The 26,393-nt window shown below is 47.2% G+C and overlaps 1 protein-coding gene across 1 annotated transcript in view; it reads left to right on the top strand.

Annotated features, from left to right (window-relative positions):
• The first annotated feature begins 1,384 nt into the window (after positions 1–1,384).
• The window catches only part of STUM (stum, mechanosensory transduction mediator homolog), a 69,055-nt gene continuing 44,046 nt past the window's right edge, over positions 1,385–26,393 (top strand). Inside the window, exon 1 of the mRNA XM_073338697.1 lies at positions 1,385–1,680. Coding sequence (XP_073194798.1) covers positions 1,479–1,680 — 202 coding nt within the window. The 5' untranslated portion in view covers positions 1,385–1,478. The remainder of the gene's footprint in view (positions 1,681–26,393) is intronic.

The raw sequence follows: 26,393 nt of genomic DNA, 5'->3' as shown, positions 1-26,393 counted from the left end.
AACTGGTGTTCCACTGTGGTCAGCACCTCCATGAATGCCACAAGCAATCTCGTGTCATAGCTACTACACGTGGTGAGATCAATGTCAAACTCCTCTTGCCTTTGTAGTTTAAGGAATAACTCCACTGCCATTCATGATGTGTTAGTGAGAGCAAGCAGCATATTGGTCAACAGTACGGGATCCATTCCTGCCGACCGAAGGGGCAGAGTGTGCAGTACATAAACCATTGAAAGATAGCGCCAAATGCGGACAGAAGCACAGGGATTGCTGAGATGCGAAGCAATGCATCACAGGACATTAGGACAGGACCCAGGATGCCCCATGACCCCCTCCACCTTCTCACAACTCTTAGCAGCAGAAGAGGAAGAAATGCTCTGTGGGATAGCTGCCCAGAGTGCACCGCTCCAAATACTGCTGTAAGAGCCACAAGTGTGAACATGCTATTGCGCAGGCAGCTCACAGTGTGAACACACAACAGCGGTTTCCCTTCAGTGCTCTCTGAGTGGCGCTGTAACTGCCGGCGAGGTAACTCTGCCAGTGTAGACAAACCCTAAATCCCTATGCAGACCTGTATTTCAGAATCAGAATGCCCTTTTCCAGCTTAGTTAATAAATTTTAAACATGACCATCTATCTTAGTCTAGAGAGAGAAACTGAGGAGTGAGATTAGATGTAGGTGTGAGGGGGAGTTTGTGGGAGAGAGAAAGAGAGTGTGTGTTGGAAGGAGTGTGTGAAGAAGACTTTGTGTGTGTGTGAGAGAGAGAGGCTATGTGGGGGGAGTGTATGGGAGAGAGAAAGAGGGTGTGTGTTGGTGAGAGCATGAGGGAGACTCTGTGTGTGTGTGTGTGTGTGAGTGTGTATGTTGGAGGAAGTGTGTGGAGAGATTTTGTGTTGGAGAGTGTATCTGAGAGATTGTGTATGAGAGAAAAGGTGTGTGTTGGAGGAGAGTGTGTGTGAGCAAATGTGTGTGTGAGAAAGAAAGAGAGAAAGGGCATGTGTGGAAAAGGGACTGTGTGTTGGGGTAGAGTGTGTGTGAGCAACTGTGTGTGTGAGAAAGAGAGAGAGAGAGAAAGGGCGTGAGTGGGAAAGGGACTGTGTGTTGGGGTAGAGTGTGTGTGAGCAACTGTGTGTGTGAGAAAGAGAGAGAGAGAGAAAGGGCGTGAGTGGGAAAGGGACTGTGTGTTGGGGGAGAGTGTGTGTGAGCGACTGTGTATGTGTGTGTGCGTGGGAGAGAAAGGGCGTGTGTGGGAGAGAGAGTGTGCGTTGGGGAGTGTGTGTGTGTGGGGGGGGAGACTGTGTGTGCCTGAGTGCGTGTGGCAGCGCACTGTCTCTTTAAACCGAGCACTCAGGAGCCGGAGCGCTAGTTCAGTACAGCAGCCGCCGCGGCTCCCAGCACAGACAGGCTCCCCGTGCCCCCAGCCCCGGGCGCGGCCGCCTCTAGCAGCGGGCGAGCTCCGCCAGCGCCGCGCCGCGCCAGCCATGGATCCGCTTCCCAAAGAAGGGGAGCCTGCCCCGGCGGCGGCGGCCGCGGCCGGGGAGCCCAGCAGGGGCACTGCCTCCTCCAGCGGGGTGGTGGTGCAAGTCCGGGAGAAGAAGGGACCCCTGCGCGCTGCCATCCCCTACATGCCGTTCCCCGTGGCTGTCATCTGCTTGTTCCTCAACACCTTCGTGCCGGGGCTAGGTAAGGAGCCCCCCGAGCTGCCCTTGGTGCCCGGCCGGCGGGGGGGTCACTGCAAGGGCGCTTCTGTGCTTGCAGACCAGGGGCGGAGGGTCACTCGTGCTGGGGGGCGCGGAGAGAGCTAAGGGCTGCTGTGTGCACAGGTGGCGCCGGATAGATCTGTCCGGTACGGGGGCGCGTCTGTACCTAGCACGGAAGGGTTACGGGGTGTAACGGGGGTTACTGTGCAGCTGGGGGGGGGCTGCATGGAGGGGCTCGCGGCTACAAGGGCTCCGGGGTGAAGCCAGGGGATTTGCGGTCATTGTTATTGCTACTGGGGCGAGCCACCTTCCCTTCTAAGCGGACCAGAGCCAGGCCCCGTCCCTGATTCCCCCCAAGCTCCGGCTCCGGTCCGCTCCCTGCTGCTTGCAGATTTTGCAAGCGGTTAAGTGCACGGTGGGTGCTGAGAGTGGCCGCGGCGTGGTAATGAGGCGATCGCGGCCGGGGGAGCCGGGAGCGGGTTGGAGGACTGGACTGCACCCCGCTCCTCAGCCTGGCTGCTGCTACCGCTACTTTCCTACGACATCCCCCTCCCAACTTTTCCTGACCCGATCGAACAGGGAAATCGGGAATAGTGCCCTGCCCTCCCTCCTCCTCCTGGGGCAGCCGCTTCCCTCGCTCCGTAACCCCAGGCGGATTTCGCTGAGCTCGGATCAGGGCGGCTGATGCCAGGTGAGGCCGCCCCTCTTTTGGCACTTCACACGGCTTCCCCTCTCCAGCTGGCCACCTTCTCGCCCGAAGCAGTGCGGGAGATCGCCCCAGGCTGGGCTGGGGGCGGAGCTGCTCCGGGCACTTTAGTCTAGTGTGTGTCACTTCTGCTTTAGTTTTGCAAGAGGGGAAGCCGGGGGTAGGAGCTGTCTAGACCCCCTGGCTCTTAGGGGGCCGCCTGCCTCTCCCTCTCTCTCGGACCCCGCGAAGATCTGCACCTTGGCTGGCCCTGGTGTGTTTTTCTGCTCAGTGCTAGCTTCGGATTGTGCAGCGCTGCAACCCGCTCGGGAGAGAGGCAGGTCTGGGGCTCACGCAATACTCCGCGGACCCCCCCCACCCCGGGATGTGGCAGACAGGGCCCTGCTGAGCGCAGGAAAGGACCAGCTGGCTCCAGAGGCGCCAGCCCTCGATTCCACCCATGCACCAGCGTCTGTGCCGCGGGGATGGCACAAGGTGGGGGGTGTTCGCGCTTTTAGAAGGTCCTTCCCTATTGCACGTCACCCTCTGCAAAATGCCTTTGCAGAGATGGCGAATCGGGGGGTGGGGGGCAGGAGTCCTGAGGAACCCCTGTGCCGCTGAGCCCTGAGGGCCTAAATCCCTTCCCCTGGCTTCCAAGGGCTTTGGATCAGGCACCCTGGAAATTTTGCCAACCTGCTGGGCTTTGGTAGAGAAAGTGCTTATAGATCGGTCTCCTGAGGTCACTACTTTTCCTGGCAGAAAGTTCTTCTTAAAGGGGTAGAACTAAAGATCAATATTTTGTTGTAGATTGGGGGTGAGGACAGCATCAGAGAACCCTCTCCAGCCCCAGCTCTGGCTGAAATCTTGGCTCCACTGAAGTGAGTGGCAAGACTCCCCTTGTTTTCAAGGGGGTCAGGATTTCACCTTCTGTTGCCTGTTCCTAGTTAGGGAATGTATTTATCCCTTTCTCCTTTCTCTGTATTCTTGTCTGCTTGGCATTGTTCTACATGATGACACACAGGAGCCTGTGGCTTCCCCCATCCGCTTTAAGAAGTGGCACAAAAATGAACTGTTGCTTTTTTTAATACTCAAAAGAACTGCCTTCTGAAAAATCAGTGTGTTCGAACAAGTGACATTCAACTGGGTCTCACTTCCTGCAGCTCTGAGCACAGACAAGGCCTAGACACAGGAAGCAGGAGAATGTCATTTTAGTCACAGCAGAATTTTCCACCTGCTAGAATTAAAGCATATTTTTTTCTTCATCTGTTAAAACAGGAATTAATAGCATCCACTCTACTACATTTATATTTCATTTATTTTTTAAAAGTAAAGATGGAAATGCCAAAATATGAATTTTTACAGCAGCCAGGAAATGATGCCAAGACTGAGATGACATCCTTCTGGCTCCCCTACTCTGTGCTCACTCTGTGGGGTTCACAGCTGAAGTGGTGGCTGCACAGAGACCCAGCAATGTAGTAATTATTCTTAACAGAAAGCTCTCAGGAATTTCTACCCCTTTGGGCCAGTTAATGTGCCCTTTAGGCAGGGATTTTCCACAGACTGTTTGGAAGCTGTGCAGTCTAGTGCTTAGAGCAGAGGACTGGGACTTAGAACTCCTAGGTTCTAATATCCTCACTTTGATAGTGACTACACTAAGTGACCATGGTCAAGCCACTGAGGTCAACATTTCTGGAAACTCCCATTAATTTCGTTGGCCTCTATTTTTAGGTACTCCCTTTGAGGCACATTGGTGCTTATTCCACTTCAATCAACAATGTCCATGGAAGATGTGGACGCTAATGTCTTTGAATATCAGATGTCTGGTTACTCTAGTACTAGGACAGTCCCCAACTGAGGCCGCTCTTGAAAATGTTAGCTTTAACCCTCATTTCCTCATTTGTAAAATGGGGATACTTGCCTACTGCAATGCAGAGCCATATGGATCCCTAAGCCTTAGCAGTACAAGGATTCAAGGAATGCAAGGCCAAATCACAGTTTAACAAAACCAAAAACCAGGAACAACCCATACCTCAGAATTCCCATTCTGGGCTGTAGACTCCTTACTGCTGTTCCTGCTGATCTTTCCTTCATCAAAGCCTCCCCTCTGGAGATTATTTTATATCCTAGAAAGTTTTCCCACCTTGCCCTGCTCTTAAAGGGATAGCACCCTGCCACACGTATTTTGTAGGTGTGTTTGTATGGTTTAATGCATGCATAATGACTGAATTCCTGAGATGAAAGTAGATACCTTAAGTGCAACACCATATACAAACTAATGTCTTTACAACACGTACAATATTTTAAAAAACCCAGGGATCTATTTCAAGGGAAAACATTCAATTTTTTAAAGTTTTGTTATATAACTATGACACTGGGGTATATGCTTCCATATCACACCCTTCAGGTATGTTACGTTAGTGTTCCTTGTACTCAGCCACTTCAAGAACATAGATTAATGGACCACGTAGAAGTACTCCAGTTGAGTGCCTCTGTATCTTTATCACATGACCCTTTATCATGTAACATTTTCTCCACCTCTCCCCCCCCAAATATTTTGAAAACCAAAGTTTTCCTTCTATCTTTCTGAAGATATCTTTCTATCACAGGAGAAAATACCCCCTCCCCCTCTCTGTAGAATTATAAGAAAATCTGGCAAGGGAGAGGCTGTCAGTACCCTTTCCGCTATTTATTAGACTACATTATTTGGGGACTACAAGCTACTCAGAACCCTAAAAATTGCCTCATCATTTTCCCTGGGCCACCATGGGAGGGCATAGGGGAGCTTTCTTTATGGATCTTTCATTTTTTGTATAGGGTTTTCCCCCTGACCAAACCCTGTAGAAAGCCCTCTGTAGTTCATCAGTGCCATTCTTTGCAGAAGGCACTCCCTCCCTTCTAAGGTCCGAGGCTTCTACCTGCACAATACTTCCAGTCTTTGCCAGGCTGGGAGCTTAAGGCTTGGACTTGGATCTCTGCATCTGTGCCTATTATATTACCATGAGATTGCTAGGCCAACCCAAAGTCCTTTTTTCTTAAAAGCCTTAGATTATTCAGACCCCTCTTCACATTGATCTGCTCATTTCAATGGTACTTTATGGCTGGACCACTTTCCACTTGGATTTTCAGCTGTAAAAGCAACAGCAAAGAAAAAATACCAGCCTTCTATGTCTGTGCATGGGGTTCTGTGAAGGGGTTGTTCGTCTCTAAGGTGCCACAAGTACTCCTTTTCTTTTTAAGGGGAATTGAGTTCACAAGTAAAAGGGATTGATTCCTTCTCAAAGTCCATTAGCATTTAGCCCTCCCTTTTCTGAGGAGGGGACACCGGTCAACTGTCAGCTGGGGAGTGCCTACCTTCAGTCAGCCCTCTCTTCAGTAGCTTAGCACTGAAGATTTGCTCTCCTCCTTGGTCTGCCATCAGCTGAGCAGGGGCTTTTCCTCTTAAGTGTCTCCCTCCGGTCCTGTCATTTCTCACAGATGCAACAGATTGGAACCACCTGAGCCCTCTTTAGCTCATTAAGCCCACATTGTGCCATGTGGGGTTTGTAGAACCCATCACAGGTTCCTGTTGACTTTGGTCAGAATAGTACATTTGTATCTGAGGCAGATTTTGGCTCTGAATTTGACTAATTTACATACAGTCTGTCTTGTGATGAAGCTGGTAAAATCCTACACATTTCAATGGGAATTTACCCAGGGGGCATAAGGTCACTAAGAATGTGACTTTTGACTGTCCTGGCCAAATCCTGGCAATATGTCTCAGGCTACACATGATGTGAAGCAGTAGGTGCCTAAATGTGTTGCAAGGGGCATCCAGTACAAGAGATCCCACCATCTCATCCCACTATAACATCCTAAGCCATCTCTACTTACTGTTGGGTATTTGTTACTGCTTCCTCTTCAAGTGTTTCCTCACTACTAGTGTTGCCCTTTTATCTCTTGCCTAGGCACTCAGACTTATGGCTTGAGGAATTAAGGGCATGGCTGGCCCTATTTCTTGTGTGCATGGTACATTTCCAGTCATGTGTGCTTGCTTCAGCTCTCATGCCTCATGATGCGCTACCATTTGGGATGCTAGCTCATTGACTATGCAATCTTTAATATCTTCCCGTGTTATCCAACAGACCTTGCATTTTGGTCCCATTGATCCACATGGGGACTGTTGTTTTGGTGGGTCCTTTTGTCCACCAGGGGACAGTCTCTTCAGATGTGTCTCAGTAGCCCACCTGAGAAACCCTGTAGTGCTTTGAGCCTATTGTCTCATCTGGCTGGCTTCACATCAGGCTGGGTTAGCTTCTTAGCCCCAGGTTGTCCCTTCCCCCTAGTTCAGGGGGTTCCCCAGAGGCCATAAAGTTTTCTCATCAGCTGCACGGCCTTTGATAGAGACCCTGGGTGACGTCTCAGTATCCACCAGTGGGGAGTATTTGTATGAACTGTTCAACCAGTACTAACTCAGCCACTTGGGCTGCAGTCTGCTCGGCTGGCCGTAACCATCAGCAGCAACATTCCTTCTGGTTTTGGGCCACCCCCCGCCAAGCAGGGCTCCCATTTCCATCCAGAAGCGGCAGCAGTGCATCTCTTGTCAGATATTGAGAAAGTTCAGGGTGGCACCCTTAACCTGCATAATCCCACAGGGTCAAACACTCAGTCGGCTGCCTAGGCTGCACCAGTCAGGTAGGCGGCCAGCACAAGGGCTCAGGGTTCTGAAGGCCATTGGGAGGCCACTGCCACTCACTCAAAAATGGTCCAGAAAGCCTCAGGGAGTCGCCAGGCTCCATCTTAGTCAGCTTCATTGGTACTGGTGGGAGCACAGGCCCCAGGCTCCCACTCTGGCTGCCAGACTCCGGCTGCCCCGGCAGGCTCTAGCTCTGTCAGTCGTAGTGGTAGCAAGTTTGGTTGCAGGTCCTTCTGCTGGTTGCCATCTCACCTAGCAGCTGCTGCTGGTGGGCTGTTTGTAGCTGTTGTTGAGTGGCCCACTGTTGTAACAGTTGCTGCGGAAACTGCTGTGGCTGGGCTGCCTGTTGTCACAGGCTCTCTGTCAGCCATTTGCATCCCTGCTCTGGATCAGTGCTGCTTGGATTTTCTGTCTCTCCTGTGCATGGGTTTCCCAGCTCCCACTGATTTACTCGTGTGTCTGGGTTGGGAAGCGCTCACCTGCATTCACTGCCATTTGTAGCAGGCTATACCTCTCTACTGCCCCCTTGTGGAGAGGGTGGGCACTGCTCCTGTCAGAGTCAGGTCAGGGCAGGGCCCTCTGGCTGTGCTGCTGAAAAGTACTGACCCTTTTGCAGGGGATGGGGGGGCAAAGGGGAAGAAGCGGGGAGTTAAAGTTGTCCACACCAAAAGTCAGTGTGATTCCTCAGGCCACAAAAAGCAGAGTCCTAGGCCCGTGGGAAGCCAATGACAAAAGAGGTATCAGCTCTTCACCTTTCTGAGAGGGCCAGGGCCGCCCAGGCTCACGAGCTGTTTTGCAGGTCCGCATCCCCTGCTTCAAGGAGCTGTGGAGCTCTGAGTTACAGTCCTGCTCCTCTCAGTGTCACACTATGCTGAGATCCTCTCCTTTAAGGACCTGCCCATTTCCAGGCTTGACAAGTCTGCCAGGTGCACCGGGTTGAGGCTGATTAAGTGCAGAGGAGCTCTTTAACCATTTCCTGACTGGGGTAGGGCTGTGGCCCACCACAACATGTACTCAACCAAACTTGATCACCTTAGATTGTGAAATCTGAGAATTTTTAAACATCTAATTTACTTTTCACTGTTAATGCTAATTGCTCCATTTGGGGCAATGAAAATAGGTTCGTCACTTCCCCTTGCTTTGCCATAACTTCGGGCCACATACGACCTTTAGGATCATCACATTGTATTCTGGCATGGCAGAACATGAGGTACTTACCTTCCTACACTGCTCGGATTCATCTGCGATATTTAGACATAAAAGCTTGTGGAGGTGCTGGGTCAGAATTTTCCATCTGCCTTAGCTGCATCTCTCCTAGCTCTGCCTTTCTGAACATGGAAGGAACAATCATAGAAATAATGGAGGTGTCACAAGTTCAAGGTCAGAACAGGGGAAGATTTAGGCTGAGAGAGAGAGAGAGAGAGAGAGAGAAAAGGGAGAGCCAGAGTCCAGGCACAGGACTGAGCATCAGAAGATCTGGCTTTTGTTTCTGGCTCTGCTTGTGGCCTGTTGAGTGACCATGGGCAAGTCACTTCCTAGCCCTGTGCCTCAGTTTCCCCATCTGTAAGTGGGGGTAATGATAGTGCTGTGCTATGTATAGTGCTTTGAGATCTACTGCTGAAAAACATTATCTAAGAACTAGTTGTTATTTCTAGTTGTGTCACAGGCACTTTGAACTGAAGTCAATGGGAGTTAGCTGTATCCTGCAGTAAGAACCTCAGGAAGAGAGGCTGTTTTTAAGCCTCAGTACCAAATCCTGCTCTGGTGAGCCCTGAAAGTGGCAGCCAGAGGAGCCAGAGACACTCCTCAGGTGCATCTTCTGCTCCACAGATCCTGTAGGTGCTGGAACTAGGGATGCGGGGAGTGCTGCTGCACGCTCTGGCTTGAAGTGGTTTCCATTATATATAGGGTTTACAGTTTGGTTCAATGGCTCTCAGCACCCCCACTATACAAGTTGTTCCAGTACCTGACAGATCCTGCTGGATTTCACAGTGCAAGCCTCCAGCTAGCATGTGCTGCAGATGGCAGCTGAGATGAGGGGTTGGCCAGGCCCTTTTGCTGGCAGACTGTGTTCCCTTGGAGCTGCCATGTGCCAGCCAGCGTGGGAGTGGATATGGCTCCCTAGCATTCCCCCTGAGCCAATACACTGAAGTCATGGCCCCCTCCCTACACATATCTCCTCCACTAAAACACATGGTGCTGTGAGGGGCGTTGGAGGAAATATGAAAAGTGAGTGGAATGATCTGAAAGTGTAAGATATTCTCTGGTATGAAAACCCCCTTTCAGATTGGGGGCGGAGGTTTGGACCACATCCTGTATTGTTCAGACTTGGTGGTTTTAAAGAGAGCATCTTTGTGCATTAACTGAAAGAAATGGCTTGAAATAATGTGAGGACAAGATGGGGGAGCCACCATCAGGTAACCACTGAAGGTCCCAGTTGAAGGATGTGCAGTCCATGGCCTCCCACAGATATGCAGAGAGGCAGGGAATGATTCTCATCCCACTGAATGTTTTTCATTAGTGCTGTGCAATTCTTGTTTATCCTGAATGTTTCCACTCTTGATCACAACTCTTCTCTTCTTCTCCAACTGTTTATTCAGTTTACAGTCTCCTTGTTGAAGTTTAAGGGCCGGATACTTAGCTGGTATAAATTTGTGTAGTACCATTGACTTTAATGGAGCTACATCCATTTATTCAAATGGATGATCTGCCTGAGGGCTCTAATTACAACTCTGTGGCAGAGAGCCCCGTTGAGTTCTCTATGCATAAACTGAATAAGGGCACAAATCATCACCTGCAACAGTCAGAAGAATGAAATCTGCATGATGATATCAATATCCTATTTATTTCTGCTGTCATATTAATTAAATGGACGTCTCAAGGCAAAGTCTCCTCCCTTTGTTACCAATACTAGGGTGACCAGATAGCAAGTATGAAAAATTAGGACCGGGAGTTGGGTAGGGTTACTAGGTTCCTATACAAGACAAAGCCCCTAATATTGAGATGTCTGGTCACCCCATTACCAACAACACTTCAGTTTATTAAATTGAAGAATTTTAAAACATTCTCATTGTCACATCTAGTATCTGGCAAATAATACAAGAAGAAAAAAGGACTTTCAAACCTCTGTGCACTAAACTCAGGAACTCATTGTGGTATTTTTTCCCTTTTTGTCCACAAATGTGGAAATGAGTGATTTTGTTTAGTCTGTTTGCAAGCAAGTTTGTGGAAAGCAAACACCTGTGCACGTTTGGGTTCATGTGAAGGTTCATAGTGGAACTCTCAGTACAGAACTCTGGCTGAATTTGCACTGTCAAAAAAGAAGACCTGTAATTCATCATTGGTGCCACCAATGGTGGAAGGTGTAGTATAGCTGGATCGCACGGTTAGTTTAACACAGTGACAGTAGTAAGAACTTCTGAGTCTCGTATACACTACAGCTTCCACCATTGCAGGTCCCATTTTTTCCAGTGTAGAGAAGGCCTTGGATTTCTCTCCTCCTGTTTACAAAAGTTTCAGTCAGATCAGAAAGAATACCATGTGTCTAAGGGCTTGTCTACATTTACTGATGGAATTGACCAGCAGCAATCGATGCATCGACAGTCGATTTAGCAGGTCTACTGAAGACCCGCTAAATCGACCACAGATTGCTCTCCTGGCGACTCCTGTACTCCACTGGATCAAGAAGAGTAAGAGGAGTTGACGGGAGAGCGTCTCCTGTCGACATCATGTAGTCAGACCCCCCGGTTAATAGATCTAAGCTATGTCAACTTGAGTTACGCTATTCACGTAACTCAAATTGCGTAGCTTAGATCGACTGTTCCCTGTTGTGTAGACGAGACCTTAGGCTGCTGATTGCAAATAATGACTGATCGAAGATCTGGTCAAATGGGTCTGGAATATGTTTGTAGCAATGAAGAGTTTGGACGATGTGGAATAACAAGCAAACTCATAAAATCAATGTCTGTTCAGATAATTTGTGTACAGAAGAAAGGGCAACATTCATCCAATAAATGATTTGTTACAGAGTCCTCCTGGCTCCAGCCATGTCTCAGGTCAGAAAGGGCTGAGGTTTTAGATGTGCTGTGCGCTAGATGGAATTCACTTCCCATTGATAGCCACCTCCATCCATCTCTCCCCATGTCTAAGAAACATCTCAAAGCTGTTTTCCACCCCATTGATGTATTTCATTATGGCCACTGCTGCCCCAATACTTATTACCTTCCTCTTTCCCACTTTTTATTTATTGGACTCCTTCAGTTGGGTTTATCTGTTTGGCTTTAAGAGATTATAAATTTATTGTGTATTATAGGGCACAATACTCCAAGCACTTGAACAAGGACAGGCATATACAGTTCTCAGGTCCCTGGGACAGGGACATGGCTGTCTATGTATGGTGCCTAGCTGAAGGAGGTCCTGATCGGGGGCATGTAATCGGGCAAGACTCACCACCCGCAATGCCTCCTGCTGGCTGTGCTGGGAATTAGCTCTTGGGTTGCCGGTGCGCCTTCCCCTAATGGTGTCTCACCGCCATCGCTTCTGCTCCACCTCTAAGATCCACATCACTCCCCAGACCACAGCATCCTCTTCTGGGCACAGCCCACCAGTTGTGCCCCGCTCCCTTTTTCCCCCTTCCAGGGGGACCGGCTGTCTCTAGTCCATCCACCTGCTGCTGTGGCCTACTGCAGCCTTCAGTCTAGCCCCTCACCTCAAGGGGTAAACTGTAGTCCGAATACTGGACACCCCCCTCTGTGGCAAGTGGGCCTAGCTCCCTACTCCAGGCCCTGACCCAGGGACCCGCTAGCCGGCAGCCACGTGCTGCCGTTCCTCCAACTCTTGCCGCCTATTTCCCTGGGCCACTTCCCCATAGCTCTAGCATCTTCCCAGCCCTTTGTACCAGGAGCCTCAGTCTGGCAGTCCTCAAGCTGGAGCTCCCTATTGCTCCCCTGACACTGCTCTAGCTAAAGTACTCCTCTAAAGCAGCCAGTCCATCTCCTTTGCATTCCTGGGGGAAACTCCCCTTGCTCTGTTGAGCAGCCCTTTTTATGTGGCCCTCCCTGGCCCTGATTGGCTGCTCCAACAAGCCTTTTCCTGATTGGCTCTCTACAAGCCTTCCTCCCATTGGTTGGGTTTTGTGCAGCCTCCTTGAGGGCTGCTTTAACCCTCCATCTACCTGTCTAGGGCAGCTGCCCCACCACAGAGCATTATCACAATACAAATAATGATATTTTTATTTATGTTGTTTATTTTTTTCACTGACCAGTGAAAGTAGTCTGGTCAGTTTTACTCTTGATTATAGTGACTCTCTAGTCAGTTTCATTTTCAGGCTATCAAGCACTAGCCCAGTACCACAGTATTTGGAGTGTAGCCACTCAGGGCTGGATTTACACCTGCGGTACCCCAGGTGCATGGGCTTGGAGCACCCCCTGGCCATCCACAGCAGCTTGGAGCACCCCCTGCCACCTTCAGCAGCTCACAGCCCCACCCTTCCACACTCGCCGTGGTGGCCGGGAGCTGTGAGGTGCCCCCTGCTGCCCATGATGGCTCGGAGCACCCCCCGCATAGCCCCACTACAACTTCCCAGTGCCCCCCCACAGAACTCCCACTGCCCAGAGCCACCCACAACCCCCGCCACTGCCAAGCGCCCCCCACCGCCTTACTGCCCAAAGGCCCCCCCCAAAGCCCTCCAGAGACCCACTCTCGCAAGCCCTGCCCCCCAGCCACACTCATGAGCCCCACTGGGAGGTGGTGACTGTCCACCGGGCTGAGTGAGGAGCACTCCAGCAGGGCTGCATGGGGCTGTCTGCCCCTCAGCCGGCCCTGCCCCTGCCCCTGCTGGACCCAGGAGTGGCAAAATTTGAATGTTTAGGCACCCCTAGAATGCCAGCACCCTGAGGCATGTACCTACTGCCTAATGGGTAATCTGGCCCTGCAGCCACTGAAGGGTCTGGTTAAATCCAAACAACCCCTCCTCCCATTTTCATCAAAATGGGAAAAGAAAAAAAGGAGCGAATAAAAGTACGTCTGTTCACTGCTGTTGTCTATACAATAGCATAGGTGTACATTGCACTTAAACAACCAAGAAGACAGAGTTTGCTGAACATCTCTTGCAATCCAATTCATTCTCTAATGTAATTTAGACAGATACTTTAGGAAGATTAAAGGTGAAGGTGGGAGCAGACAGCAGGAAGAGGAGATTGGTGATACATGGCTACATGAATAAAGTGAATTTGAAGGAGGCTATTCCAGTCACAAGATGTGATATGAAGGAAAGCACAAAGTCAAGTGTGGGAGGAGAAAGGAACATGCAGGGGAGAGGACTGGGCCTGAGGGGGCTTTATACAAGGAAATGAGAGTTGATCTGTTTGCCGGGGCCAGAGATGTGCAGAGCCTTGAAGGGCAGAATAACGAGCTTGAGCTCTGTGCAGAAGGAGTGGGGAAGCCAGTGAAAGCATCTGAAGAGGGAAGTGACTTGGACAAGGAAGGTACTTTTAGCTGGAGCATTTTGGCTAGATGGGAAGTCAGACAGGAGGAGGCAATACTCCTATATCCTCCATCCACAGATCTCAGAGAGCCTGACAGACATTGACAAAGGACCCATGCGTGAAGCCAGTTAGTATGATCATCTCCATGTTTACAGACGGTGAAAATGGAGACACAGAGAGGTTGTGGACTTGCTTGAGAGAGTCAGTGGGTAAGCTGGGAATAGAACCCAAGTTCAGTGGATGAGAAGCTGGATACGAGTCAGCACTGTGCCCTTGTTGTCAAGAAAGCGAACGGCATATTGGGCTGCATTAGTAGGAGCATTGCCAGCAGATCGAGGGAAGTGATTATTCCCCTCTATTCGGCACTGGTGATGCCACATCCAATTTTGGGCCCCCCATTGCAGAAAGGATGTGGACAAATTGGAGAGAGTCCAGCGGAGGGCAATGAAAATGATCAGGGTACATGGCTTACGAGGAGAAGCTGAGGGAATTGGGCTAGTTTAGTTGCAGAAGAGAAGAGTGAGGGGGGATTTGATAGTAGCCTTCAACTACCTGAAGGGGGGTTCCAAAAAGGATGGAGTTCGGCTGTTCTCAGTGGTGGCAGATGATGGAACAAGAAGCAATGGTCTCAATTTGCAGTGGGGGAGGTCTAGGTTGGATATTAGGAATCACTATTTCACTAGGAGGATGGTGAAGCACTGGAATGGGTTACCTAGGGAGGTGGTGGAATCTCCATCCTTAGAGGTTTTTAAGGCCCGGCTTGACAAAGCCCTGGCTGGAATGATTTAGTTGGTGTTGGTCCTGCTTTGAGTAGGGGGTTGGACTAGATGACGTCCTGAGGTCTCTTCCACCCCTAATATTCTATGATTCCTGATAGCTAGATAAATATCCCTGACCAACATATCTGTGCTGGCAAAAGACCTGGCCTAAGCTATACCAGTATAAGTACATTTACACCACTAAACATGCCTCCAACACTAGGGGTAATATTGGTGTAACTATATTGGTAAAAGATCTCACCCCTAACTGACATCATTTTACCAGAACAAAAAATGTGTGCAGACCAGGCATTAGAGATAGCAGGAGTGCGAAGTCTGGATTTCCCTGGTTTTGCTGAAGGTTCCTGATGCAGACTGGACGCTTTTTCATTCATTTATCAGGGCAAGGGTGCCAAATTTTTAACAAAGAGATTTTCCCCATATGTTTTTTGAGAGTTTGAGTTAAATATGTGTTAAAAAACCAAAGTGATTTGAAGTCTGAATAAGAATCACTTCCCCTCTCATTTAATTGGTTTCCTCTTGTTGGTATATCTAACGTTATACACTTACTAGGTTTTGCAGTCTGCGGAATCTTTCAGGAAAAAATGCTGATTTTGGGGACTTGGGATTGGCAAAACTGCGCTAGAGTTTTTAAACTCAAGTTAACTGATTGCTAGTTAACGTACTAACATGTTTGTACAAGCTATTCTGCACAAACCCACAAACGTTTGTGTCCTGGAACAAACTCTTTTTCAAGTATCCAGACTAGCGTTTACTAAAGCATTAGTTAACTAAACTTAATTGGCAATCTGTTAACTCGAGCTAAAAATTCTAGTGCAGACATACTCGAGTCTAGGCATAGCCGCTGGGTTTTTGCCCCTGTTGTAACCCGAGCCAGTTTTTTGACAATTGACCCAAGTTAGCTTATCTACACACAAAAGGTTGTACTGCTTTACTGAGGCCAGGTTTAAACCACACAGTTTTGTTGGTATAGTTATGTCAGTCAGGGTGTAAATCCCCTCGCTGACACAGCTATGCTGGCAAAATACCTCACGCAGACGCAGCTATACCAACAGAAGAGTGCTTTGAATAGCTAATGTCATTTGGGAAGGTGGTGTTACTAAGCCAACACAGAGTTTTTCTTTTGGCATAAGCTGTGTCTACATTAGGGGCTTCTGTGGTATAGCTGTACTGGTATATCTCGGCAAAGGCCCTGTTGTATAGGCAAAGCCTGAGATTTGTATAGTTAAAGTGGTACAAACCCCCTAATGTGGACTCGATATAAGGGTGCTTTTTTACTGCTTTAGCTATTCTTGTACGGGAAGGGAATAAGCTATAGCAGTATAAGGAACCTTTACACTGATATAACGGCATCCACTCTAGGGGTTATAGCAGTACAACTATTTCAGTAAAAAGAAATCACACCCCTCACTAAAATAGTGATACTGGTACAAAATCTGTGTGTAGGCCAGGCCAGGCCAAACACCTAAGGAAATGCTAATTCAGACATATCATAAAGATTCACAGAGTCCAAGGCCAGAAGGGACTCTTGTGATCATCTTGTCTGATCTCCTGTACATCACAGGCCACAGAACTTACCCAAAAGAATTCCTAGAGTAGAGCTTTTAGAAAAACATCGCATCTTGCTTTAAAAATTGCCAGTGATGGAGAATCCACCATGACCCTTCGTAAGTTGTTCCAATGATTATTACTCTTACTGTTAAAAATATGCACCTTATTTCCAGTCTGAATTTGTCTAGCTTCATCTTCCAGCTGTTGAATCATGTTATACCTTTCTCTGCTAGATTGAAGAGTCCATTGTCAAATATTTGTTTTCCATATAGGTACTTACAGACTGTAATCAAGTCATTCCTTTCTCTTTGTTAAGCTAAATAGATTGAGCTCCTTGAGTCTATCACTATAAGATATATTTTCTAATCATTCTCATGACTTTTCTCTGAACCCTCTCCAATTTATCAACATCCCTCTTGAATTATGGAAACCAGACCGGGACACAATATTCCAGTAGCAGTTACACCAGTGCCAATTACAGAGGTAAAATAACCTCTCTACTGCTACTCAAGATGCTCCTGTTTATGCATCCAAGGATTGCATTAGCCCTTTTGGCCAAAGTGTCACACTGGGAGTTCATATTCAGCTGATTATCCACCACAACCCTCAAATCATGTTCAGAGTCACTGCTTCCCAGGATAGAGTCCCCCATCCATTTAAGTATAGCCTATGTTCTTTATTTCTAGATGTGTACATTTATATTTAGCTGTATTAAAATGCATATTGCTTGCTTGCGTTCAGCTTACCAAGCAAACCAAATTGTGCTGTATCAGTGACCTGTTCTCTTCATTACCACTCCCCACAGTCTTTGTGTCATTTGAAAACTTTATCAGTGATGATTTAATGTTTTCTTCCAGGTCATTGATTAAAAATGTTAAATAGCATAGAGCAAAGAACCGATTCCTACTGGACCCCGCTAGAAACACACCTGATCAATGATGATTTCCCATTTACAGTTGCATTTTGAGAGCTATCAGTCAGCCAGCTTTTAATCCATTTAATGTGTACCATGTTAATTGTATATGTTCTAGTTTTTTAATTAAAATGTGCAGTACCAAGTCAAATGCCATACAGAAGTCTAAGTGTATTACATCAACACTATTACCTTTATCAACAAAACTTGTAATCTTATAAAAAAAGACATCAAATTAATTTGACAGGATTTATTTTCTATAAACCCAAGTTGATTGGCATTAATTTTATTCCCCTACTTTAATTCTTTATTAATCAAATCTCATATCAGCCATTCCATTATCTTGCCTAGGATTAATGTCAAATTGGCAGGTCTATAATTACCTGGGTGATCCCATTTACCCTTTTTAAACATTGGCACAATATTCAATTTCTTCCACTCTTATGGAACTTCCCCAGTGTTCTAAGATTTATTGAAAGTCAACATTAACAGTGCAGCAAACTCCTCAGACAGCTCTTTTAAAACTCTTGGGTACAGTATGTGGACCTGCTGATTTAAAATGTCTGATTTTAGTAGCTTCTGTTTACATACTCCTGAGATACTAATGGAATGGAAAGACTTATCATCATTGAATGATAACAATCTTTCCCCTCCAAATACAGAACAGAAATATTTATTTAACTTGTCTTCCTTTTCTGCATTATTATTGATCATTCTACCATTTCCATCATGTAATGGACCAATACCATTGCTAGGATTCTTTCTGTTCCTAATATACTTTTAAAAAAGGTTTGTCCAAAGACACAAATATTTGTTATTTACTCTAGGATGAGCTTTCAGCAAACCACAAACATTATGCATGTCTATGCTGAAGTTCATAGGGTAATTAACACAGGTTCATTGGCAAGCAATAAGCTTGAGTTACACCATGACCAATAGTCTAGCAAAGGCAAAGCCTAAATGGCCACACTGATTTTATTGAAAATTTATAAAAGAAAACAACCCTGTAACCCTGGAGCCAAGTACATTTTCAGAGCAGTGTTATAAACCCCTGAGAAACTGGGTTTTTATATGGAGATTCACAAAATCATAGACACACCAGGATTAAACACTGTTATAAATGTATTAGGTTAAAAAACAGAATAATCTTACTGAGTATGAATCATAATATTATTTGTGTGACAATATTTTACCTGGTGAGAAACTAATAAGCCCTAAAGTGTTCTGAATAATGATCACCCTGAAACTGAGCTCTGCTTTTCTAAATTAAAAAAAAAAATCCACCAATATCAGAAGGCAAAATCTCCAGTTTATATGATTTCTTTATTGTGTAGATAGGAAACCATTTTTTAAAATCTGTTTTTAAATGTATTCATAAAAGAATGGATTTTGGATTTCATAAATGGGTTTTGTTAATTTGCTATTTTTAAAATACTGGTGAGACCTTTGCTGTTGCCATGACAATTTCATTTCCATAAACATAATTTTGTGTGTGAGTGCATATTCAACATTTTAGTTGGTATGCAGTATTGGGAAAAGTAGGTGGCAACTTGGCATGGGAACATAGGAATTTACCATTCCAAATCACACCAGTGGCCCATCTAGTCTAGTATCCGGTCACTGACAGTTGCCAGTACCAGATGCTTCATAGTAAGTTGCAAATAACCCCGTAATGGGCAATTATATAGCTTGCCCAATAAGGGAAATTCTTTCCTATATCCAGGTAGTTAGTGGTTAGTTTAGGTGCTAGAATCATGAGGGTTTAGATCTCTGTATGTAACATAGCGGTGGAAATTTGCATTATCCATGTAACTGACTAGCTTTTTTCTGAATCTCAAGCAAAGGCTGAAAGCACAAATGGACCCCAAATGGTTGCATACCTACAAAGCAGTCACAAGAACTGCACCTGTGAACTACTGAGTACCCTCAGCTCCCATTGCCTTATAATCCTCTCTGTGGCTTCTGTCATGGCTTTGGGATAGGACTTAGAATGATAGGACTGGAAGAGACCTCGAGAGGTCATTTAGTACAGTTCCCTGCATGGTGGAGCCAGTGGTGTAATGATTATGAGACTCCACTGGTCACATATTCATGTGTCTGTGAGGGAAGCATATAGTATTCCAAGTTTCCCCATGCCATGCCTGTGTAGGTTACAACTCCCTCTGAAGCCCTGTGTAGTGCAAGCCCTGATTCTGATCTCATTTACACCAGATTTCTTCTCCAGTTATTCAGTGTGAATGATGGCTCATTGGCTTTGCTGTAGGAAGACTACTCAGTGAAGTAAGAATTTTCAGGATGGGGCCTTACATTAGCTCTCACATTCCAAATAAATCTGAAAATGCTGCCAGCTCCGCCCATATTAATGGCAATGATTGTATATGTTTTTATCATGTGTATTTGGAATAAAAGGAGTGAAGGCGTTTCTGAGCTCTGAGTTTGACAAACAAACTATGATTAATGTCTGAGGAGGCAAAAGGGGATTGAGAGAGAGAAATTCAAAGTAAATAATATTTTGGTCTCAGTATTGGGAAAGACATCAGCTTTTTTCTCCTGCTGACAGTTCTTTATGGTTACAGAGGACATTGCTCGTGTGACTGAAAAGGACAAGGAGCTGCTTGAAGACACTTGTATCATACAAAAGAGCAAACAGATAGCGGGGTCCATAGATACTGACTGGTGTGAGCACAAAACCTTTTCCTTCTTTTTATTTTAAAACATTAAGTGATAGTGGTCATGTGCTTACCTAATTTGGCTGTCAATACACCCAGATGTCCCACTGAAGCCAACAGGATGGCACAGATGTAGCCGAGCAGATTAGGTCCCCCTGACTCTTAGGGTATGTCTACCCTACAGGCTCTAGAGCGGCACAGCTGTAGTTAGACACGCACTAGACAGACAGAAGGGGTTTTTCTATTGCTGAAGTAAGTCCACCTGTGACGTTTTGGGATCACCCAGACCAGTAAGGGGTTCTGTCACCACCTGCCCTCTGACCTTGGGTGCCTTCATGCTGTGCAGCTGTGGTTCAGAGCCCTGACACCAGTAGCCTGCCCACAAGCACAACGTCTCACCCTGGCTTCCACCAACCCAGTTACTCCTTGCAGGGTGACCGCAACAGCCCTTCCCGTCCCAAGTCTCCCCAAATCCATCTGCCCCAAGCTCTTAACTACCAGACGCTCGGACTTTTCTCCTCTGGTTCATCACCCCCAAAGATGTAACACCAGTCATCCAGACAGCACTTCCTTTGGCACATGCACTCCACAGTTTGCACAACAGAGACCTGTTTGGGGTAAAAAATAAACAAAAACAGGTATTTAAATAGAAAAACCACAGATTCAAAAGTGAAATAATGAGGCAAAGCAAACATATACAAGTTACACTGAAAAATCAACAAAAAGATACAGTCTGAGGCTTTGGACTTTCAAATTAGATAACTTGTATTCGAAAAGGGAAGGTACCTATTGCCTTGGACCAGTTTCCCAGCATGCCCCCTCCCATAGAGGGGACCTAAAATTTCACAGACAGCACCCACCCAGTGACTGTCCCGAAGGGCAAGTCTACGCTACACAATTAAGTCGACCTAAGTTACATCTTACAGCTACCGCAGTAATTGAGTCACTTTTGCATATCCAGACTACACTCCTTGCGACAGTGTTGTGCATCCTTCCCCCCGCACAAGTGCTTGCACCGATTAAACTGTCAGTGTGGGGCATTGTGGGATGGCTTCTGAAAGGCAGCAACAGTCGATGTAAGCAACACAGTGTCTATAGTGACTCTGTGTTGACCTAACTACATCAACCAAAGCACTACGCCTCTCGTGGCAGTGGAGTTATTAAGTCAGTGTAGTGTGCGAGTTACATCGCTGGGAGCAACATTTTAGTGGAGACGCTTACAGAGTTAGGTTGACATAAGTGTAAGCTGCTTTATGTTGACCTAACTTTATAGCATAGACCAGGCCTCAGTTTCTAGATGAAGACCTCAGGTTCAAGCCTCCTTTTAAAGGATTTTTCCCTCCCCCACCATTTTCAGGCTACAGTGACTCATGGCTATTCAGATTGGAGAAATTCCCAGTAGTCTCAATGTCTTTCCATTAACTTCAGTGGTCCACCATTATCCTTTCCTGGGCTGGACAGTGGATAATTGCTTGGGGGCAGTTTTGTGTAAACATCTGGTGAGAGGCCTAGCTGCTCACTGCCCAGCTGTGAGGTGTAGCTGAATGTTGAAGCACAAATTATGAGCACAGTTTTATATATACACAAATACATAAAGTCATGACCACAATCTGTCTCCATCTCATAATGACCATCAAGTTCAGAACATTACAAGCCTTCATAAAAGACATTACTCATGATACTTTTATATTACAGTAATACTTAGAATCATAGAATCACAGGGTTGGAAGGGACCTCAGGGGGTCATCTAGTCCAACCCCCTGCTCAAAGCAGGACCAATCCCCAACTAAATCATCCCAGCCAGGGCTTTGTCAAGCCTGACCTTAAAACCCTCTAAGGATGGAGATTCCACCACCTTCCTAGGTAACCCATTCCAGGTCACCACCCTCCTAGTGAAAAAATTTTCCCCAATATCCAACCTAAACCTCCCCCACTGCAACTTGAGACCATTACTCCTTGTTCTGTCATCTGCTACCACTGAGAACAGTCTAGATCCATCCTCTTTGGAACTCCCTTTCAGATAGTTGAAAGCAGCTATCAAATCCCCCCTCATTCTTCTCTTCCGCAGACTAAACAATCCCAGTTCCCTCAGCCTCTCCTCATAAGTCATGTGCTCAAGTCCCCTAATTATTTTTGTTGCCCTCCACTGGACTCTTTCCAATTTTTCTACATCCTTCTTGTAGTGTGGGGCCCAAAACCAGACACAGTACTCCAGATGAGGCCTCACCAATGCCGAATAGAGGGGAACGATCATGTCCCTGGATCTGCTGGCAATGCTCCTACTTATACAGCCCAAAATGCTGTTAGCCTTCTTGGCAAGGAGGGCCCACTGTTGACTCATTTCCAGCTTCTCGTCCACTGTAACCCCTAGGTCCTTTTCTGCAGAACTGCTGCCTAGCCACTGGGTCTCTAGTCTGTAGCAGTGCAATCTGCACTTGCCTTGTGGAACCTCATCCGATTTCTTTTGGCCCAATCCTCTAATTTGTCTAGGTCCCTCTGTATCCTATCCCTACCCTCCAGCATATCTACCACTCCTCCCAGTTTAGTGTAATCTGCAAACTTGCTGAGGGTGCAATCCACGTCATCTTCCAGATCATTAATGGAGATATTGAACAAAACCAGCCCCAGGACCGACCCTTGGGGCACTCCGCTTGATACCGGCTGCCAACTAGACATGGAGCCATTGATCACTACCTGTTAAGCCGAGATGATCTAGCCAGCTTTCTATCCACCTTGTAGTCCATTCATCCAGCCCATACTTCTTTAACTTGCTGGCAAGAATACTGTGAGAGACCATACCAAAACTTTGCTAAAGTCAAGGAATTCCTGCAATCAGTTGGTTTAGCTGCTTATTCTGGGGGGAGGTTAAACCTGCTGTTCTCCCCTTGGTAAGTTTGGACCCCGTTTTTCACACCACTTTCTGAGAGGTGGTAGCTAGGTCGACAGAAGAATTGTTGTCAACCTAGCTGCACCTACAGTGGGGATTAGGTCGGCCTAACTATGTCGCACAGGGTGTGCCATTTTTAACCGCCCAAGCTATGTAGATAGGTGGACCTAAGTTTTGGGCGTAGACCAGGCCTTTGTGAAGTGGACATTCAGCTGCGGTGGAACTGATTTTTACACAAACCTCAAGTACCCTGAGGCGGCCTCGCTCATACATCTCAAGGGCTAGCTCCTCAGTTAGTGCAAATGAGCAGAGCTCCATCGAACGGTGGCATTTTACATCCCCTTTGCACTGCTGTAAGTAGCTGTTCAAGGTGCAGGGCAATGCTGAAACAAGCCCTTCATGTGATGAGAAGGAACGGATTCTGTGAGTGTGTCTACACTCTAACAAAACACCCGTGGCTGGCCTGCGCCAGCTGGCTTGGGCTCAAGTTGTGGGGCTATGAAATTGCAGTGTAGTCATTTGGGCTGGGCTGGAGTCTGGGCTCTTGGACCCTGCAAGGGGTGACTGAGAAGAGAATTTGCCACCTTACAGCATGTACATTAAATGGAGGTCTGCTGATTTACAACAGCGGATGATCTGCCCATAAGGCCTACTCACTCACAATACTTTAAATCCACGGAAGACATTTTCACTGCTCCTTTAATACGTTGGCGTCCAGGTAATCAGGCAGGTGACCAGGCCCATAGAATCCTTTACTTCTAATTGCACTAAGGGCTTAATCCAGCATCCCCTGCACTTGTGCAGTAATTTACACCAGAGTAAAGTGGATGTAAGATGGTACCTTTCAGAACTGACAGCGTTCTGCACCCTCAGAGCAAGGCTGTGGCTGCATAAGGTGCAGGGTAATATTGAATCAAACCCATAGGACCGGATTCTGCAACTTCTGCTCACCTTGGGTCCGATTCTTTTCTCACACTGGTGAAAATCAGGGATAGCTTCACCGATATCAATGAAGTTACACCAGTGTAAAAACAGAGAGAGAAAATCAGGCCCACAGAGTTGTACTTACGTGAGCAGCCCTATTGAAATAAATGGGTTTGCTCATGTAAGTAAATACTACTCACAGTGAGAAAAGATTGCAGAATGCGGCCCTTAAGTTGCACACCAAACAATAGAGTAGACCCTGGTTATTTGCACTAATGACTAGGAAATCCATTGGGAATTATTCTGTTTTCCAAATGAGCAAACAACCAAGATTAAAAATCCCAGAGTAATGCCTCACGAAGTGTACTGTACTTATTATTTATGGGGCTTCACAATGTAGTCAATGTTTGGTAGTATATTTTGTAAAAGTAATGAAGTCTTAATAAAAGGAGGCGTCACTCCAGTGACTTATATTAAATCTTTGCTAAGAACTGAGCATAGACTGGCAATTACTGTGTTTGAAGTATAGAGTAGGCAGATTAGCAAGGTTTGGCTGTATTATTATTTTTATTCCAGTAGCACTTAAAGGCCTCAACCAAGATCAGGGCCCCATTGTGTCAGGTGCTGTACAAACACATACTAAAAGACAATCCCTGCATCCAAACTGCTGACAATCTAAATAGATAAGTGTAGAGAGGGTTCGTCGGGGTCGTCCCTCTCTGGGCCGGCAGGGAACCACACCGCCTCCCTTAGTCCTTGCACGGCCCCTTCGGGAATCAGTTGGGCCGCAGGAGTCCTGGCTCAAGCTGTCGGGCAGGGGCTGAACACACACAGGTAACAATTAACAGATAACTAGCCCAGGCCCTGGGTCAGGGTGGGACAATAAAGACTCGCAGCTCAGGCCCTCAGGCAGAGGCTGAGCAAACACAGATAAATAGCACACCCAGGCTTCGAGTGGCCTGGGAGAGGGGGAGACTGCCACCCATGTGTTGGGGGTTGGGGGACGGGACGCAGGCCCTCCCACTCCACTGTGTCCCAGCCTGGGGCCCTAGCAGCGGCCCAAGGCCCGCTGCTGTGTCAGTGGGGATCCTGGCCGCAACACACTGACATGGGTTCTGGCTGCGTTGCAGCCAGATTCAGGTTGGCTGCCCCCGGGCTACTTCCCAGTTCCCCCTCTGGAGCTACCTGGGTCAAGGTGGTGTCCTCAGGGGGGTCGATCACCATTGGATCCTCGGGGTAGCTAGTGAGGGGTAGGCTCAGCAACTCTCCCATACGCTGGTCCGTATTGAATATCAGCCGGTCAGGCCAGTCTCCAGGTCTGCTGCTGGTTGCTGGAGTCTCCCCGGCGGGAGCTGTGCCTGGGATGTCTGGCCTCTCCAGCAGCTGCCTCTCGAGTGAGCTCTGGGGTTGAGCTCTTATACTTCCCGTCCGGCCTCTCACCCTCAGAGGGGGAGGGGGGGCTTAGAGTGCTCTGACTCCGCCCACTCTGGTGTCTGGCAGAACTCGTCCCTCTCTGGGGCACCGGGGAACCACACTGCCTCCCTACAATAAGCCAGACAAAAGTCATCTTCCTTGCATTAATCCCATCAAATGGGTCACTTGGTGATTGCCTGTTCTGTTCATTTCCTCTGGGGCACCTGGCATTGGCCACGGTCAGAAGACAGGATACTGGGCTAGACGGACCTTTGGTCTGACCCAGTAAGGTTGTTCTTATGTTCTGTATTCTGAGTACTCTCTCTCCAAAGTGCTCTGTTCAATGCCATTTCCTCCATCACACCTCATGCTAACATATCATCTTTCATGACATCCGAACACTTCTTCTTGGGTTGGCCTCTCTCTTTTTCTTTCAGTCTCGATCTTTTGGACTCTTACCCACTTAGTTGTCAAGACTGTGCTTTACATGACCTTTTTACAGGCTTTACATCTGAGCCTGCACTCCCTCATTCTTTCATTTTTGAGCATGTCCCTAACATACAGATTCCTCACATGTCTTGCTTATGCCACTCATCCATCTCAATCATTGCTTTTCTGTGGAACAGTCATTTGCTCATGTTTCCTCTTTGTTGCTCAACACTCAGAGCCATACCTTAAAACTGGATGGACTACCACTTTATAGACTTTCCCTTTTAATCTTATGTGTATTTTCCTGTCACACACTACATCACTTCTCTCTCTCTCTCTCTCTCCCCATTTGAGCCAGGCATTCATTCTCCTAACTCTAATTTTGTCCTGCATTTCCCCAGATTCTGGAATCTAGATACTTTACACAAAGCCTTCGTGTGTGCCCATCAGATGCTAGGCACCTACTTGGTGTGGCTAGCCCATCCAATGGCTCGTTTGACTGTGGCTATACTCTATATTTAGCACACTAGCTGGATGAGAGCTAGCGTGGGATGTCACCCCTTTGAGCTGGGGAGGAGATTCCCAGCTCAAGGTATGTCTACACTGCAGCTGGGAGTTGTGATTCCTTGCCTGGGAAGATGTACACATGCCAGCTTTGCTTGAGTTCATGAGCTCAATATAGCAGTATGGCCACAGTAGCATGGGTGGTGGGGTGGTTTGGGCTAGTTGCCCAAGTATGTACCTAGGATCTCAACGGGATCATACTCAGGGGGCTAGCATGAGCTTCCAGCCAGGCCACTGTGGCCACACAACTACATTTAGCACGCTAGCTTGAACAGAGTTAGCACATGTATGTGTATCCGAGCTGGACATCATACCTTTAGGGTGTGTACACTGGAGGCAGGAGGAGTGTAGACATAGCTGAGCTACCTTTGATCTAGCTAGATCAAGCCTAGTAAAAAGAAATCTATAATAAAAACACACACAATGCAATCACATGAAAAGACAAATATTTTCCTGAGTTTTCTGTTTAAACGCAGAGTTTTAAAGGCACAGTTGGGACTTGTTTCTTAGCAACAGTGCTCATCTAAGCCATGCAAACCCTGTCATGTTGTGAAAAGATGCCCGCTAGAAAAATGCGGTATAAAAGGATTAGAAACAGCCACATTTGGGCAATGTCTTCCTGAACATGTAGGAGCATTTCGTCAGCATTACAAAGCCTTCAGGCAGTGGTCAAGGGCATTTTGGTGAAGACTCTGATCACAGCAGATAGACGTGGGAAAGAACTT

This window comes from Lepidochelys kempii, chromosome 3, assembly GCF_965140285.1.
Source record: "Lepidochelys kempii isolate rLepKem1 chromosome 3, rLepKem1.hap1, whole genome shotgun sequence".
In the NCBI taxonomy this organism is placed as follows: Eukaryota; Metazoa; Chordata; order Testudines; family Cheloniidae; genus Lepidochelys; species Lepidochelys kempii.
This window is presented reverse-complemented; position numbering and strand designations above follow the sequence as displayed.